Source organism: Molothrus ater, chromosome 1 (assembly GCF_012460135.2).
Source record: "Molothrus ater isolate BHLD 08-10-18 breed brown headed cowbird chromosome 1, BPBGC_Mater_1.1, whole genome shotgun sequence".
NCBI lineage: Eukaryota > Metazoa > Chordata > Aves > Passeriformes > Icteridae > Molothrus > Molothrus ater.
Genome location: NC_050478.2, coordinates 555,016 through 572,538, shown reverse-complemented (window position 1 = coordinate 572,538; position 17,523 = coordinate 555,016). Strand labels below are relative to the sequence as shown.

Genomic DNA, 17,523 nt, shown 5'->3' with positions numbered 1-17,523 from the left:
ATTACATCTCCCCTGGCACAACTGAAGCCCTTTCCTCTCATCCTGTCCCTTGTTCCTGTGAGCAGAGACGGATTGTGGCCAAAAAGAGCAAAGAATGTGAATTAGATAAATACCTTGGGTTCTCACACGGACACCCCCAGCCCTGAGCTCTGAGCCAGCACAAGAGGTGGATCCCAGGGTTCTCAGTGAAGCACTGCTGGCTTCCCCCCTCCTGAGGTGCAGGGGGAGCTCATGCCTGTCTCACCCACAGGAGTTCTGCCTCTTTGCCGTGGTGGGGCTGGTGTCAGACTTCTTCCTGCAGATGTTCTTCTTCACCACCGTGCTGTCCATCGACATCCGCCGCATGGAGGTGGGCAAGGGGCACGGCCTGGGGCAGGAGGGGGGCACAGCCCGGGGCAGGAATGGGGGGCACAGCCTGGGACAGGAGAGGGCACAGCCTGGGACAGGAATGGGGGGCACAGCCTGGGACAGGAGGGGGGGGCACAGCCTGGGAGAGGAATGGGGGGGCACAGCCTGGGGCAGGAGGGGGGGGGCACAGCCTGGGGCAGGAGGGGGGCACAGCCCGGGACAGGAATGGGGGGGCACAGCCTGGGACAGGAGGGGGGCACAGCCTGGGACAGGAATGGGGGGGCACAGCCTGGGAGAGGAATGGGGGGGCACAGCCTGGGGCAGGAGGGGGGGGGCACAGCCTGGGACAGGAATGGGGGGGCACAGCCTGGGAGAGGAATGGGGGGGCACAGCCTGGGGCAGGAGGGGGGGGGCACAGCCTGGGACAGGAATGGGGGGCACAGCCTGGGAGAGGAGGGGGCACAGCCTGGGACAGGAATGGGGGGCACAGCCTGGGGCAGGAATGGGGGGGCACAGCCTGGGACAGGAATGGGGGGGCACAGCCTGGGGCAGGAGGGGGCACAGCCTGGGACAGGAATGGGGGGGCACAGCCTGGAACAGGAGGGGGGCACAGCCTGGGACAGGAGGAGGAGGGCACAGCCTGGGACAGGAGGAGGGCACAGCCTGGAACAGGAGGGGGGCACAGCCTGGGACAGGAGGGGGCACAGCCTGGGACAGGAGGAGGGGGCGCAGCCTGGGGCAGGAGGGGGGCACAGCCTGGGACAGGAATGGGGGGGCACAGCCTGGGAGAGGAGGGGGGCACAGCCTGGGACAGGAGGGGGGCACAGCCTGGGGCAGGAGTGGGGGGGCACAGCCTGGGACAGGAATGGGGGGGCACAGCCTGGGACAGGAGGGGGGCACAGCCTGGGACAGGAATGGGGGGGCACAGCCTGGGACAGGAATGGGGGGGCACAGCCTGGAACAGGAGGAGGGCACAGCCTGGGACAGGAATGGGGGGGCACAGCCTGGGACAGGAGGGGGCACAGCCTGGGACAGGAGGGGGCACAGCCTGGGACAGGAGGAGGGCACAGCCTGGGACAGGAATGGGGGGGCACAGCCTGGGACAGGAGGAGGGCACAGCCTGGGACAGGAGGGGGCACAGCCTGGGACAGGAGGGGGCACAGCCTGGGACAGGAATGGGGGTCACAGCCTGGGACAGGAGGGGGGCACAGCCTGGGGCAGGAGGAGGGCACAGCCCCAGCATCCCACCCCTGAAAGGGGAAAAGGACAGATCATAAACTCACTGAGCTCAGAAAGGCCTTTCAGCACTCCCCAGCACCACCACTGTCCCTGTCCCCGAGTCCCACATCCTCATGGCTGTTAAATCCCCCCAGGGATGGGGACTCCACCCCTGTTCTGGACAGCTGGGCCAGGGCTGGGCAGCCCATTCCAGGAAGAAATTATTCCTAAATTTAACCTAAACTTCCCCATGTCAGCTTGAGGCTGTTTCATCCTGAGCTGTTACAGTCCTGGTTCTGTACTTGCTTGGTTACTCACACAGGGATTGGGAACAGAGCACTTGAGGGAAAAGACACTCTTAGGAAGGACATGGAGCTGTGGGAGCAAATCCAGAGGGGGCATTGAGTGGATTAGAGGGATGGAGCAGCTCTGCTGTGAGGAAAGGCTGAGAGAATCAGGATTACACAGCCTGGGGAAGGAAAGCTTAGAGACCTACTTGTGGCCTTCCAGGACCTGAAAGGAACCAGAAGAAAGACTGGGAGAGATGTTGGACAGGTTAAGGGGGAATGTCTTCAAACTGACAGAGAAGGTTTACATTGGACATTAGGAAGAACTTGGTGAGGGAGGGTGGGTAGGCCCTGGCACAGGGTGCCCAGAGCAGCTGGGGCTGCCCCTGGATCCCTGGCAGTGCCCAGGGCCAGGCTGGACAGGGCTTGGAGCAGCCTGGGACAGTGGGGGTGTCCCTGCCATGGCAGGGGTGGCACTGGATGGGCTTTAGGGTCCCTTCCCACCCAACCATTCTGTGATTCCCTGGGTCTGGAAATGTGCTGGTTGGGGTAAATGGGCTGGGAGGAGACACCAAGGAGTCACCCCCTGACCCTGGGGGGACAATCCCTGCCCAGGGGTCTCTCCCAGCTCTCCAGGGTCCCCTTTGCCCTGGAGCAGCCCCTCACCCCTGTCCTTTCTGTGTCTGTTGCAGCTGGCTGACCTGAACAAGCGTTTGCCCCCCGAGTCGTGCCCGGCGAGGCCCCCGTGCCGTGCGCGGCCGCTGCGCCCGGCGGTGCCACACACCCCACACACCATGGCCCCACACAGCATCACCCCACACAGCCCCCACCCCATCACCCCACACCCCATCACCCCACACACCATCACCCTGCAGCCGTCCTCGCTGCGCAACCTGCGCCTGCCCAAGCGCCTGCGCGTCATCTACTTCTTCGCCCGCACCCGCCTGGCACAGCGCCTCATCATGGTACGTGGGGGCACACACACTGCCAGGGGGGCACACAGATGGTTGGGATGGCACCCAGACTGCCAGGGGGGCACACAGAGAGCTGGGCTGGCACCCAGAGAGCCAGGGTGGCAACCAAATAGCCAGAGGGGCACCCAGACCACTGGGCTGGCACCCCTGTCTGCCCCACTGGGCACCCAGACCGCCAGGATGACACCCAGATAGCTGGGCTGGCACCCAGAGAACCAGGGTGGCACCCAGACCACCAAGATGGCACCCACAACAGCCAGGCTGCAGCCCTGCCCACCCCACTGGGCACCCAGCTCTGCCAAGCTGGCAGCCCTGCCCACCCTGCCAGCCACCCACTCCCACCAGGCCTGACACAGCTCCATGTCCTGCTTGCCATGGGATCCAGAAGTTCAGTCCCCACATGGTCCCAGAGCAGTGGGTCCTGCAGGAGTGTGGAGCCAAAAACCCAAACTGAGCCTTTCCAGCCCTGCCTGGAGGTGCCAGACTGGCTGGTCCAGCTGCCAGCACGGAGCCCCTTCCTGCTGTGTGTCTGGGGAGAGAAGGTGGGCTCTGAGCATCACGTGGGTCATGGAAAAGTGCTGCCCAGGTTCTGGGTGTGCTGGGCAGTGCTCCAAACGTCCCCCCTGTGCCACCTCCCTGTCCCCAAGAAACCATGCTGGGAGTGAGGCTGCAGGAAATGAGGGCTACCTGTGGGTTGGGGTGCCGTGGGTCAGCTCGGGCAGGGGACAGGGAGGTGGCACCAAAGGGCAGGGGGACAGGGAGGTGGCACTGAGGGAGCTGTGTCTCTGCTCAGGCAGGGGACAGGCAGTGACACTGAGGGCACTGTGTCACCCTGCTCAGGCAGGGGACAGGCAGTGGCACTGAGGGCGCTGTGTGTCACCCTGCTCAGGCAGGGGACAGGGCAGTGACACTGAGGGCGCTGTGTCACCCTGCTCAGGCAGGGGACAGGCAGTGACACTGAGGGCGCTGTGTCCCTGCTCAGGCAGGGGACAATGCAGTGGCACTGAGGGCACTGTGTCACCCTGCTCAGGCAGGGGACAATGCAGTGGCACTGAGGGCGCTGTGTCACCCTGCTCAGGCAGGGGACAGGCAGTGGCACTGAGGGCGCTGTGTGTCACCCTGCTCAGGCAGGGGACAGGGCAGTGACACTGAGGGCGCTGTGTCACCCTGCTCAGGCAGGGGACAGGCAGTGACACTGAGGGCGCTGTGTCCCTGCTCAGGCAGGGGACAATGCAGTGGCACTGAGGGCACTGTGTCACCCTGCTCAGGCAGGGGACAATGCAGTGGCACTGAGGGCGCTGTGTCACCCTGCTCAGGCAGGGGACAGGCAGTGACACTGAGGGCGCTGTGTCCCTGCTCAGGCAGGGGACAATGCAGTGACACTGAGGGCGCTGTGTCCCTGCTCAGGCAGGGGACAATGCAGTGGCACTGAGGGCGCTGTGTGTCACCCTGCTCAGACAGGGGACAGGCAGTGGCACTGAGGGCGCTGTGTCCCTGCTCAGGCAGGGGACAGGGCAGTGGCACTGAGGGCGCTGTGTGTCACCCTGCTCAGGCAGGGGACAATGCAGTGGCACTGAGGGCGCTGTCTCTCTCCCTGCTCAGGCAGGGGACAGGGCAGTGGCACTGAGGGCGCTGTCTCTCTCCCTGCTCAGGCAGGGGACAGGCAGTGGCACTGAGGGCGCTGTGTCCCTGCTCAGGCAGGGGACAGGGCAGTGGCACTGAGGGCGCTGTGTCCCTGCTCAGGCAGGGGACAATGCAGTGGCACTGAGGGCGCTGTGTCCCTGCTCAGGCAGGGGACAGGCAGTGACACTGAGGGCGCTGTCTCTCTCCCTGCTCAGGCAGGGGACAGGGCAGTGGCACTGAGGGCGCTGTGTCCCTGCTCAGGCAGGGGACAGGCAGTGACACTGAGGGCGCTGTGTCCCTGCTCAGGCAGGGGACAGGCAGTGACACTGAGGGCGCTGTGTGTCACCCTGCTCAGGCAGGGGACAGGCAGTGGCACTGAGGGCGCTGTCTCTCTCCCTGCTCAGACAGGGGACAGGCAGTGGCACTGAGGGCGCTGTGTGTCTCCCTGCTCAGGCAGGGGACAATGCAGTGGCACTGAGGGCGCTGTGTCCCTGCTCAGGCAGGGGACAGGCAGTGGCACTGAGGGCGCTGTGTGTCTCCCTGCTCAGGCAGGGGACAGGCAGTGACACTGAGGGCGCTGTGTCACCCTGCTCAGGCAGGGGACAGGCAGTGGCACTGAGGGCGCTGTGTCCCTGCTCAGGCAGGGGACAATGCAGTGGCACTGAGGGCGCTGTGTCACCCTGCTCAGGCAGGGGACAGGCAGTGACACTGAGGGCGCTGTGTCCCTGCTCAGGCAGGGGACAGGCAGTGGCACTGAGGGCGCTGTGTCCCTGCTCAGGCAGGGGACAGGCAGTGGCACTGAGGGCGCTGTCTCTCCCTGCTCAGGCAGGGGACAATGCAGTGACACTGAGGGCGCTGTCTCTCTCCCTGCTCAGGCAGGGGACAGTGCAGTGACACTGAGGGCGCTGTCTCTCTCCCTGCTCAGGCAGGGGGCAGGGCAGTGGCACTGAGGGCGCTGTCTCTCTCCCTGCTCAGGCAGGGGACAATGCAGTGGCACTGAGGGCGCTGTGTCCCTGCTCAGGCAGGGGACAGTGCAGTGACACTGAGGGCGCTGTGTCTCTCTCCCTGCTCAGGCCGGCACAGTGATCTGGATTGGAATCCTGCTGTACACGGATCCCGCCGGGCTCCGCACCTACCTCACGTCCCAGGTCACCGAGCAGAGTCCCCTGGGGGACACAGGCCTGCCTGCCATGCCCGTTCCCGGCGGGGTCCTGCCCGCTGGGGACCCCAAGCTGGACCTGTCCGTGTTCCCCTCGGAGCCCGCGCAGCTGTCGGAGAACCGGACGGAGCAGAAGGCGCGGCTGGAGCCGGAGCAGCAGCCCTGGGGCCCCGAGGGCAGGGGGAACGGGCAGCTGGAGCTGGGGACAGAAGCACAGGTTACCTGGGGAGCAGAGGATGAGGAGATCTGGAGGAAGCTTTCCTTCAGGCACTGGCCTGCCCTCTTCAGCTACTACAACATCACCCTGGCCAAGAGGCAAGTGAAGTGGGCTGGCATGGAGTGCCACTGGCACGGGGATCTGGGAGCTGACCCCAAGGGTTTGCCTTGCTTCTGTCCTTGGTGCTCCCAACTCACATAACCTCATTCCAGGTGTGTGTGGGAGGGGCTGCTGAGCAGGGCCCCTGGGGTGGGCAGAGCTCACAAACCCTCCAGGGCTGTTCCTCTGGGAATCAGGGTGGTTCCACTCTGCTCCTGGGTGGTTTATGTGTGTGGTGTCTTCTGTCTTCCTTCATCCTGGAACTGAAGTTTTAAAATGTGTAAAACAAGAAAAGGAGGCTCAGGGGGGCCCTTGTGGCTCTGCACAAGTCCCTGACAGGAGGGGACAGCCAGGGAGGTTGGGCTCTGCTCCCAGGGAACAGGAGGAGAGGGAACAGCCTCAGGGGTTTCCAGGGGAGGGTCAGGGTGGATATTGGGAAGAGTCCTTCCCCAAAAGGGTTCTGTGGCCCTGGCACGGCTGCCCAGGGCAGTAGTGGAGTTCCCATCCCTGGAGGGATTTAAAAACCCTGTGGATGTGGGGTTTGGGGACATGGGTTAGTGGTGGCCTTGGCAGTGCTGGGGGAGCAGTCAGGCCTGATGGTGTCAGAGGGCTTTTGCAACCTCAGTAATTCCACAATTGTCTGATACAACCATCTGTAAGGGATGGAAATTGTACATGTGAGGAAGAGACAGCTGAGCTGAAGGAGCTTCTTGGTGAGACTTCCCAGCCTGCAGCACACAGGAAACCAGGCTTAAATTCATGGGATCCACTTGATCTCCTCAGGACTTCATTTCTGTTGGCTCTTTGAAGGGTTAAAACCCGGGGAATAGCTTTAGAGGAGAATATTTCCCAGGAGATCTGTAGTTCCGAGCGCCTGCAGTCACACACTGAAAGCACCCTGACTCCTGCCGTGGCTGCCTGTCCCCTCGTGCCCCTCCTGAGCCGTTGTCCCTGTCCCCTCAGGTACATCAGCATCCTGCCGGCCATCCCCGTGACGCTGTACCTGCACCCCCAGGAGGCGCTGGAGATGCGGCACCCGCAGGAGGCCCGGCGCTCCCAGCCCTTCCTGGACACGGCCCCGCGGCCGGAGCGCGGCTCGCAGCCCCGCGGCCACCAGGACGTCACCCTCTACAAGTACAGTGTCTGTCACAGCCTGCCTCGGCCCCAGGGGCAACGGGGCTGCTTCAGGCTGGTCCTTCAGGGCTGGTTCCGCAGGGCTCCTCTCCCTGCTGGGAGAAGAGAAAGCTCCTGAAGCTGCCGTGCCAAAGCTGGGGATGCTCCAGTGCAAAGCAGCAGCTCGGGGTGCTGGGGATGCTCCAGTGCAAAGGGAAATTGATGCATCCTGGCACTTTGCCATCACTGAGGGCAGGCTGTGCATGGAGGCCCTCAGGGCTCCTGCTGCAGTACGGGTGACCAGGACAGAAGGCCAATTTGGGGGTTTAAATGTGATTTCATAGAAGCCCAGAATGGTCTGGGTTGGAAGGGACCTTAAAACTAATCCAGTCCCACTCTGTGCCAGGGCAGGGACACCTTCCACCATCCCAGGGTGCTCCAAGCCCTGTCCAACCTGGCCTTGGACGCTTCCAGGGATCCAGGGGCAGCCACCACCTGGATATAATTTGATAATGATTTATTGGGGGTCAGATCAAACTCTGGTGCAAGGAGCTTCCCTCTCTGTGGAGAGGACAGCTCACAACCCCTGCCTGAATCTGCACGTGCTGAACACACTCTGTTATCCCATCCCCAGCTGGTGTTTTCTTTGATCTTAGTTGCTCATTACTTTCCTTACTGAAAAGCCTCAAAATCTTGTGGAAATTGTCATTTTCCCATTAAACCCCCCTTAATTTCCAACAAATCTCTGTAATTTGCTGAAAAGCTTTCTCAGCTGAGAAACTCAGACCAGCACATGAGTAATCCCGGCACAAGACTTCCCAAATCTATGTGTGGACTAGAAATTGGAGTTTATTTCCTTACCTTCTTGTCTCTGTGTGTCCCCCAGGGTGGCTGCTCTGGGCCTGGCATCGGGCATCCTGCTGGTGCTGCTGCTGTTCTGCCTCTACCGGGTGCTGTGCCCCAAGAACTACGGACAGAACGGGCCGGGCCGGCGCCGCCGCGGGGACCTGCCCTGTGATGACTACGGCTACTCACCCCCTGAGACAGAGATCGTGCCCCTGGTCCTCAGGGGACACCTCATGGTACGTCCAGCTCAGCAGTCAACACCTCAGGAAAGGTTATTGGGGCATGAAATTCCTGCAGCACGCTCTCGTCTCCTCCTGGGGCTGGCTGGCTGCAGTTCCCACCATCACCGCCTCTGGCTTCTGTTCCCTGCTTTGCTGGGACAGCTCCACGTTGCTGAGTTCCAGGGGACAGCTGGATGGGGCACTCGGTGCTCTGGTTGTGGCACTTGGGGCTCTGGATGTGGCACTGGGTGCTCTGGGCTGGGTGAGAAGGGGAGGATCAGTCACAGGTGTGACTCAGTGCTCTGGGAGGGATTTTCCAACCAGGATGAGTCTGGGATTCTTCCTCTTCTGAGATGAAACAAAGCTCTTGGGCATTCAGACAGATGAGTTTGCAGTGCTGGGCTGTGTCTCCCAGCAAAGCTCTATCTCTGCTCCTGATCCTGCCTTCAAACTGGGATGGATTTTTTAGGGGAAGGCAAGACAGATGGAGTCTGTTGGGTTTGCAGCAGTGCAGTGCACACTGAAGTTTCTGGGCAGAGATCCTGGGATCCCAGAATGGTTTGGGTTGAAAGGGACCTTGAAACTCATCCAGTGCCACCCCTGCCATGGCAGGGACACCTTCCACAGGCCCCATCCAACCTGGTATTGGACCCTTCCAGGGACATCCATGTCCTGACCGTCCCTCACTTCCTAAACCAGCCAGTTTTGACGTGAAGTCCATCATCTCTGCAGTTCTGCAGGCACACCAGGCTGTGCTCAGGACCCAGAGGCCTCGGTGGTGCCCCCTGAGCTGTGCTTGTCCTTCCCCTCGCAGGACATCGAGTGCCTGGCCAGTGACGGGATGCTGCTGGTGAGCTGCTGCCTGGTGGGGCAGATCCGCGTGTGGGACGCGCAGACGGGCGACTGCCTCACCGTCATCCCCAAGCCCAGGTGCGGCCCTGGCCATGTCCCCGTGTCCCCACGGTGCTCCCAGGAGGCAGCCCGCAGCGAGGGGCTCAGCCTTGTCCCTCCTCGCAGGCTGCGCAGGGACAGCAGCGGCATCTTCGACTACCAGGAGGGCTGGGATCCCAGCCCGGACGGCAAGAACGGCCTGGAGGACTCCTTTGAGAGCAGCCACCAGCTGAAACGGCTGCTGGGGCCCCCCCAGCCCCCCCTGTTCTGTGACCAGCCCGACCTCACCTCCCTGATCGACACCAACTTCCTGGAGCACGCCAAGGCCGAGCCGGAGCCCCGGCTGCGGGCAGTGGGCGCTCGCCGCAAGGACTCGGGCTACGACTTCAGCAGCCTGGTGGGGAAGGTGTACGAGGAGCACGGCGGCTCCGGCTGCAGGAACGGGACCTTCCCGGGGCTCCCGGCCCCGCTCGGCCCCGCCGGGCTCTGCGGGAGCGGCGGCCGTGCCCCGGCCTGCACAGGGGACGAGGGCGGCTGCGGCGGGGACGAGACCTGCGCCGGGTGTGACAAATCCTCACCCCCTCCGTCCTGGGGAGGGGACCTGGAGAGCTCCATCTGGAGCCTGGAACTGCAGGGCAACCTCATCGTGGCTGGCAGGAGCAATGGGAAGCTGGAGGTGAGGAACGGGGACGCAGTAATGGGAGCTGGAGATGAGCAGGGACACCGAGGGGAAGGTGGAGATGAGGAGCAGGGACACAGTAACAGGGAGGTGGAGTGAGGAACAGGGACACAGTAACAGGAAGGTGGAAATGAGTGGGGACACAGTAACAGAGGGGTAGATGAGTGGGGCACAGTAATGGGAGGGTGGAAATGAGGAGCAGGGACACAGTAACAGGGAGGTGGAGTGAGGAACAGGGACACAGTAACAGGAAGGTGGAAATGAGTGGGGACACAGTAACAGAGGCGTAGATGAGTGGGGCACAGTAATGCGAGGGTGGAAATGAGGAGCAGGGACACAGTAACAGGGAGGTGGAGATGAGTGGGGACACAGTAACAGGAAGGATGGAGATGAGGAGCAGGGATGCAGTAATGAGGAGCAGGGATGCAGTAATGGGAGGTGGAGATGAGAAGCAAGGATGCAATAATGAGGAGCAGGGATGCAGTAACAGGAGGGTGGAGATGAGGAGCAAGGATGCAATAACGAGGAGCAGGGATGCAGTAACAGGAGGGTGGAGATGAGGAGCAGGGATGCAATAACGAGGAGCAGGGATGCAGTAACAGGAGGGTGGAGATGAGGAGCAGGGATGCAATAACGAGGAGCAGGGATGCAGTAACAGGAGGGTGGAGATAAGAAGCAGGGACACAGTAATGGGAGGCAGGAGGTCACACAGCCTGGCAGCACAGCACAGGGAGCTGTGACTGCTCACCCAGCTCAGGGGCCGGGGCAGAGCACACAGAGCTGTTCAGGATCCCAGAGCCCCTGTGTCCAGTGCCCCTGTGACCAGTGTCACCGCAGTGACCCCTCCTCCCCCAGGTGTGGGATGCCATCGAGGGGACCCTCCGCAGCAGCAATGATGAAGGACAATCCGGCATCACCGCCCTCGTCTTCCTCAACAACAGGTGACTCCTTGTGCAGGTGCTGGGAGATCCCCAGCCCCAACCTCCACGGCAGCTCCCAGCAGCAGAGGCTGGGCTGGGATGTCTCTTCCCTGGAATCAGTGTCATGGAATATCCTGAGCTGGAAGGGGCCCCCAGGGATCATGGAGTCCAACCCCTGGCCCTGCCCAAGACACCCCAACAACCCCACCCTGTGCCTGAGAGCTTTGTCCAAGCACTCCTGAGCTTTGGCAGGGTTGGAGCTGTCACCATTCAGGGGAGCCCATTCAGTGCCCAACCACCTTTTCTTGCTATCCAACCTCACACCCAGCCCAATCCTCTGAGAATCCACCTCTCACCAGCTTTCCTGGCTCCAGGAATGCTTCAGCAGCCACTTCTTCATCCCTCAGTGTTGTCAGTGGCTGAATGTTCAGGGCTGGGACACCTTTGGGTCACTGCTGTTGAGAGGCACTGCCATTGTCCAGTCCATTCAGAGCTGTGTCCAGTGTCCCGGCCCAGCTCTGTGCAGCCTCCTCCCGGGGGTGGGTGGGCTGTGCTTGGCCCAGGGGTGTCCAGGTTTGGGGCTCAGGGAAGGGCCTCTCTCAGCCCCCACATCTGTCCCTCAGGATCGTGGCTGCCCGGCTGAATGGCTCCTTGGATTTCTTCTCTCTGGAGACACACACATCCTTGAACCACCTGCAGTTCCGAGGTGAGCAGTGTTGGAATGTCAGTGCAATGCCCTGGGCTCCTGCCTTCCCCTCCCTGCAGCTGAGTCTTCCTCACAGCCCCTTCAGCTTTGGTGGTAACTGCTCCAAAAGCACCCAGAGCTGTGCTGAGCTGAGAGAGCTCCCTGTGATGGACACCATCCCCATGCTGCCCTTTGCTCCTTCCACTTCTGTCTCCTTTCTCTCTCTGTTCCCAATCCCAGGAACAGCCTGAGCCCTCGACACAACCACAGCACAGCCCAGAGGGGCCCATGGGGGTGGCTGGTTAGAGCAGGGGGTTCCTTTGCTTCGGGAGCAGAATAGAGGGGATGATTCAGATGGGATACTGGGGGAAAATTCTCCCCTGGAGAGTGGCGAGGGACGGGAATGAATTTCCTGGAGAAGCTGTGGCTGCTCCATCCCTGGAAGTATCCAAGGCCAGGCTGGATGGGGCTATCCCAGGAGCAAAGTGGGACAGTGGAAGGTGTCCCTGCCCTGGCAGGGTGGTGTGGGACTGGATGGGCTTTAAGGGCTCTTCCATCCCAAACCAGTCTGGAATTGTGTGACCCTGCTGAGGCCCTCACTCAGCTGTTCTTAGCACAGAGGGTTCACTGCAGTCCCAGCCCCAACTCCCCAAAGCCCAGCACCCCGACCCCCCCTCCCTCTGTGCCACGCCGAGGTGCCCGTGCCCGGCTGAGGCCCCGTGTTGCCCGCAGGTGGCCCGGGCAGGAGCAGCCTGCCGCCCTCACCGGAGCTGAGCCGCGGGGCCGCGGGGCTGCGCTGCCGCCTCACACACAGCGTGGCGTGCGCGCACCACAAACCCATCACCGCCCTGCGCGCTGCCGCCGGCCGCCTCGTCACCGGCAGCCAGGACCACACCCTGAGGGTGAGCGGGACACGGGGACAGGGATGGGGAGCTGGGAGCACACCCTGAGGGTGAGCGGGACACGGGGACAGGGATGGGGAGCTGGGAGCACACCCTGAGGGTGAGCGGGACACGGGGACAGGGAGGGGGAGCTGGGAACACACCCTGAGGGGAGCGGGACAGGAATGGATGGGCAAGGACACAGGGACAGGGAGGGGGAGCTGGGAGCACACCCTGAGGGGAGCGGGACAGGGATGGGGAGCTGGGAACACACCCTGAGGGGAACGGGACACAGGGACAGGGATGGGGAGCTGGGAGCACACCCTGAGGGGAACGGGACACAGGGACAGGGATGGGGAGCTGGGAACACACCCTGAGGGGAACGGGACAGGAATGGATGGGCAAGGACACAGGGACAGGGATGGGGAGCCAGGAGCACACCCTGAGGGTGAGCGGGACACGGGGACAGGGATGGGGAGCTGGGAGCACACCCTGAGGGGAGCGGGACAGGGATGGGGAGCTGGGAACACACCCTGAGGGGAACGGGACACGGGGACAGGGATGGGGAGCTGGGAGCACACCCTGAGGGGAACGGGACAGGAATGGATGGGCAAGGACACAGGGACAGGGATGGGGAGCCGGGAGCACACCCTGAGGGTGAGTGGGACACAGGGACAGGGATGGGGAGTTGGGAGCACACCCTGAGGGGAACGGGACACAGGGACAGGGAGGGGGAGCTGGGAGCACACCCTGAGGGTGAGTGGGACAGGAATGGATGGGCAGGGACACAGGGACAGGGATGGGGAGCTGGGAGCACACCCTGAGGGGAGCGGGACAGGGATGGGGAGCTGGGAGCACACCCTGAGGGGAGCGGGACAGGAATGGATGGGCAAGGACACAGGGACAGGGAGGGGGAGCTGGGAGCACACCCTGAGGGGAACGGGACACAGGGACAGGGAGCTGGGAGCACACCCTGAGGGTGAGTGGGACACAGGGACACTGGGGCCAGGAGGGGGAGCTGGGAGCGACATGGGTCTGTTCACCGAGCAGTCCAAGGACAGAGCCCAGATTGTCACCCTGAGCTGAGTGTGGGACCCTCCTGCTGGGGAAATGGGTGACTTCAAAGAATTATGGAATCACTGAGGTTGGGAAAGCTCTTCAAGGCTGTCAAGTCCCCAGAACTGCCAAGGCCACCACAAAGCCGTGTCGTCAAGTGCCACATCCACACGGCTTTAAAATCCCTTCAGGGATGGGGAATCCACCACTGCCCTGGCAGCCCCTTCCAATGCCTGACCACCTTTCCCACAAAGGAGTTTTCCCAATATCCAACCTAAACCTCCCTCTGCTCCTGTCCCCGTTTCCTCAGAGCAGAGCCCGACCCCCCTGGCTGTCCCCTCCTGGCAGGAGCTGTGCAGAGCCACAAGGTCCCCCTGAGCCCCCTTTTATCCAGGCTCAGCCCCTTCCCAGCTCCCTCAGCCCCTCCTGGGGCTTCAGCCCCTTCCCAGCTCCATTCCCTTCCCTGGACACGCTCCAGCCCCTCCAGGTCTTCCTGTTGGGTGGGGACCCAAAGCAGCCCCCATGATTTGGGGCCCCTCAGCAGGGCCAGCACAGGGGGACAATCCCTGCCCTGATCTTGGGGCCACACTATTTTGACACAAAATCCAGGAGCCGTTGGCCTCTTGCCCACCTGGGCACAGCTGGTCACATCCACCAGCACCCCAGGGTCTTTCCAGCTCTTGCGTCTCCAGCCTGGAGCATTCCATGAGATTGCTGTGACATTCCCTGAGTGGCAGACCCGGGTCCTGGGGTGTCCCCTCTCCCCTTCCCCTTCAGCTGTGCAGTCACTGCCCTGTGACCACCCTGGCCCTGCCCACCAGCCATGACCTGCCCTGCACCCCGTGGCACCGCAGGTGGGCTCTGGCTGTGCCGCAGTGGGACCAGGTGGGACCTGTTGTGCCATGGGGAGCTCAGGTGGCCCCACCCTGAGCCCAGCTGGCCCCAGAGCCTCACTCGAGCCTCTCCTGCCCCAGGTGTTCCGGCTGGAGGACTCGTGCTGCCTGTTCACCCTGCAGGGCCACTCGGGAGCCATCACAGCCGTGTACATCGACCAGGTACGGGCAGCTGCTGGGCCTGAGCCCTCCCCTGCCCTCACACCTGAGCTGATACCTGAGATCACACCTCAGCCCATCCCTGCTCCCATCCCTGAGCCAGTGGCTCAGCTGGAGGCACCCTCCTGGCTCCCTCCATCTCTCTGTGGCCAAGCCAGTTTTCCCCCAGTTCACTGTGAGCTCAGCAGTCTTTCCCTGGAGATCTCTTGTTCTCTGTCCTTCTGGAGCAGGGAATCTCTGTCCCTGCACTGCCAGGTGAAGCTGAGCAGGCCTGAAATGGGGCCTGAGGCCCCAGGGGGGCTCTGTCCCCAGTCCCCAGGAGGAGTGGGGGTCCCCAGTGTGCTCCCTACAGCAGCGTGTGCCCCCAGGTGCTCTCCCACCCCACAGAGGTGGCCTCAGGTGCCTCTGCACTGGGGCTCCTGGGGTTCCTGGGCTCTGTTCCCTCAGCCTGCTCAGGCACAGGAACAGGGATGGAAGCGCTGGGCTGGCAGTGCAGGGTGCAGCCCCGCTCACTCCCCTCCTGCAGCGGGAGCATTGGGGGCACTGTGTGTGCCCCGGCACTGAGGTGGCCCCGCTGTCCTGCAGACCATGGTGCTGGCCAGCGGTGGCCAGGACGGGGCCATCTGCCTGTGGGACGTGCTGACGGGCAGCCGTGTCAGCCACATGTTCGCGCACCGCGGGGACGTCACCTCGCTGACCTGCACCACCTCCTGCGTCATCAGCAGCGGCCTGGACGACGTCATCAGCATCTGGGACCGCAGCTCGGGCGTCAAGCTCTACTCCATCCAGCAGGTGGGACCTGGGGAGGGTTAACCGGGAATGGCTCGGGTGGGAAAACCCTCGGAGAGCACGGAGTCCGACCACCCCCCTGCGCTGCCAAGGCCAGCACTGATTGTGTCCCCAGGTGCCACATCCACAGGGATTTTAAATCTTTCCAGAAAAGGAGACTGCTCTGCTACCCTGGGCAGCTCCTTCCAAAGTCTCATCACCCTTTCCATGGGGAAATCCCTGCTGATGTCCACCCTGAGTCTCCCCTGGCCCAGCCTGAGGCCGTTCCCTCTGCTCCTGTCCCTGTTCCCTGGAGCAGAGCCCGACTCCTCTGGCTGTCCCCTCCTGTCAGGAGTTGTGCAGAGCCACAAGGGCCCCCCTGAGCCTCCTTTTTTCCAGGCTGAGCCCCTTCCCAGCTCCACCTCACACCCTCAGGGGTCCTCCTGGCTTTTCCAGGCCAGCTCCAGACCCTGCAGACACCTTTGCTGTGCTTGGAGGCTGCAGAGCCTCTGTTCCAGCTGGGCACACTTGGAACAGCCTCCCTGTCCCACGCAAGGGCTCTGGCCAGGCCGGGTGTGGCTCTGTCCCACTCCAACCCGGGAGCTCAGCTCTCACCTCTGTCCCGCTCCAGCCCCGGAGCTCAGCTCTCACCTCCGTCCCGCTCCAACCCCGGAGCTCAGCTCTCACCTCCGTCCCGCTCCAAACCCGGAGCTCAGCTCTCACCTCCGTCCCGCTCCAGCCCCGGAGCTCAGCTCTCACCTCCGTCCCGCTCCAACCCGGAGCTCAGCTCTCGCCTCCGTCCCGCTCCAGCCCTGGAGCTCAGCTCTCACCTCCGTCCCGCTCCAGCCCCGGAGCTCAGCTCTCACCTGTGTCCCACTCCAGCCCTCGGAGCTCAGCTCTCCAGCCCCGGAGCTCAGCTCTCACCTCTGTCCCGCTCCAGCCCCAGAGCTCAGCTCTCACCTCCGTCCCGCTCCAGCCCCGGAGCTCAGCTCTCACCTGTGTCCCACTCCAGCCCTCGGAGCTCAGCTCTCACCTCCGTCCCGCTCCAAACCCGGAGCTCAGCTCTCCAGCCCCGGAGCTCAGCTCTCACCTCCGTCCCGCTCCAGCCCCGGAGCTCAGCTCTCACCTCTGTCCTGCTCCAATCCCGGAGCTCAGCTCTCACCTCCGTCCCGCTCCAGCCCCGGAGCTCAGCTCTCACCTCCGTCCCGCAGGAGCTGGGCTGCGGCGCCAGCCTGGGCGTCATCTCCGACAACCTGCTGGTGACGGGGGGCCAGGGCTGCGTGTCCTTCTGGGACATCGGCTACGGGGACCTGCTCCAGACCGTCTACCTGGGCAAGAGCAACGAGTCGCAGCCAGCGCGGCAGATCCTGGTGCTGGAGAACGCCGCCATCGTCTGCAACTTCGGCAGCGAGCTCAGCCTGGTCTACGTGCCCTCGGTGCTGGAGAAGTTGGACTGAGCAGGAGGAGGGGACTGAGGCGGGGCTGGGGGCTGTGCCGGAAAGGGGACGGGGCCGCGGGCTCCGTGCCTCCATCCGCGCCACCGGAGCGGCTCCGGTCACCGAGCGGGGTGGGGCCGCCGCCCTCCCCTCTGTTCCCCCCGGTCCGGAATCTTCCAAGCGGCCTCGGGACCCCCCGGCAGCGCGATGGTGCGGAGGGACACGGGGCGGGACAGGGCAGAGCGGGGACAGCGTGGCGGCTCCCAGGCCGGACACCCAGCGGTGGCTGTCCCGGCCCGGGACACAGAGCAGCCCTCGGCCAGCCCCGGCCCCGGGTGGCAGCCGGGAGAGGGCCGGGACCGGGACTGGGCTCGGCCCCCACGTGCCTTAGGGCGCGGCAGGGCCCGCCCGATCCCGCAGCTGCCCCCACTCTATTTATTTATACGCTGTAAATAGTTATTTATTGGGGCGGGGGGCGCGGGGGCGCAGCCCCGGCAGCGCTGCCCTTGCCGTGCCCTGGCACAGCTGCCCTGCCCGGCTCCCTCCTGCGCCCCGTCTGCAGCAATAGCACCTTCCTCCCCCTCCCCTTCCTCCTCCTCCTGCCGCTGCGGGGCCAGAGGAGGCTTTTCTCAGGTTGGGAGCGGGCGCAGCTCTCGCCCCGCCCTGCAGGCGCTGGGGAGGGACCCGAGCGGGGCACAGCGGGACCAACGTGCAGGGCCAGGGCCGGGGCAGCCCCCGGGGCTCCCCCGAGCACGGGCCGGGCCCCGCTGCAGCCCCGGGGCTCCCGGCCCGTCCCGCCCTGCCCCGAAGCGCCCATGACGCCTGTTCTCGACCCCCGGTGATTGTAGAGGCGGCGCCGGCCTGGGGCGGGGGGGACCCCCGGGACCCCGGCCCAGCCCCCGCGGGTGGCCTTCGCCCAGCTGTACCTTTGTGCTGTACAGGGGACGCTTTTTGTACCGACCGTGTTTTATAACGTGTGCAGAACATCCATTAAACGGAACTAACCCGAGCCTGGCCCAGCCCTGACCCCCCCGCGCTCCGGCAGCACCA

The 17,523-nt window shown here is 63.7% G+C and overlaps 1 protein-coding gene across 2 annotated transcripts in view; it reads left to right on the top strand.

The window, feature by feature from the left end:
* The window catches only part of SCAP (SREBF chaperone), a 63,342-nt gene extending 45,860 nt beyond the window's left edge, over positions 1–17,482 (top strand). For both annotated transcript variants that reach the window (XM_036379211.1, XM_036379210.1), the window contains exons 11-23: positions 251–349; positions 2,546–2,818; positions 5,524–5,924; positions 6,889–7,059; positions 7,925–8,120; positions 8,920–9,035; positions 9,123–9,672; positions 10,531–10,616; positions 11,219–11,301; positions 12,013–12,182; positions 14,192–14,272; positions 14,855–15,061; positions 16,249–17,482. In XM_036379211.1, coding sequence (XP_036235104.1) covers positions 251–349; positions 2,546–2,818; positions 5,524–5,924; positions 6,889–7,059; positions 7,925–8,120; positions 8,920–9,035; positions 9,123–9,672; positions 10,531–10,616; positions 11,219–11,301; positions 12,013–12,182; positions 14,192–14,272; positions 14,855–15,061; positions 16,249–16,494 — 2,679 coding nt within the window. In that variant the 3' untranslated portion in view covers positions 16,495–17,482. The remainder of the gene's footprint in view (positions 1–250; positions 350–2,545; positions 2,819–5,523; positions 5,925–6,888; positions 7,060–7,924; positions 8,121–8,919; positions 9,036–9,122; positions 9,673–10,530; positions 10,617–11,218; positions 11,302–12,012; positions 12,183–14,191; positions 14,273–14,854; positions 15,062–16,248) is intronic.
* Positions 17,483–17,523: the final 41 nt, after the last annotated feature.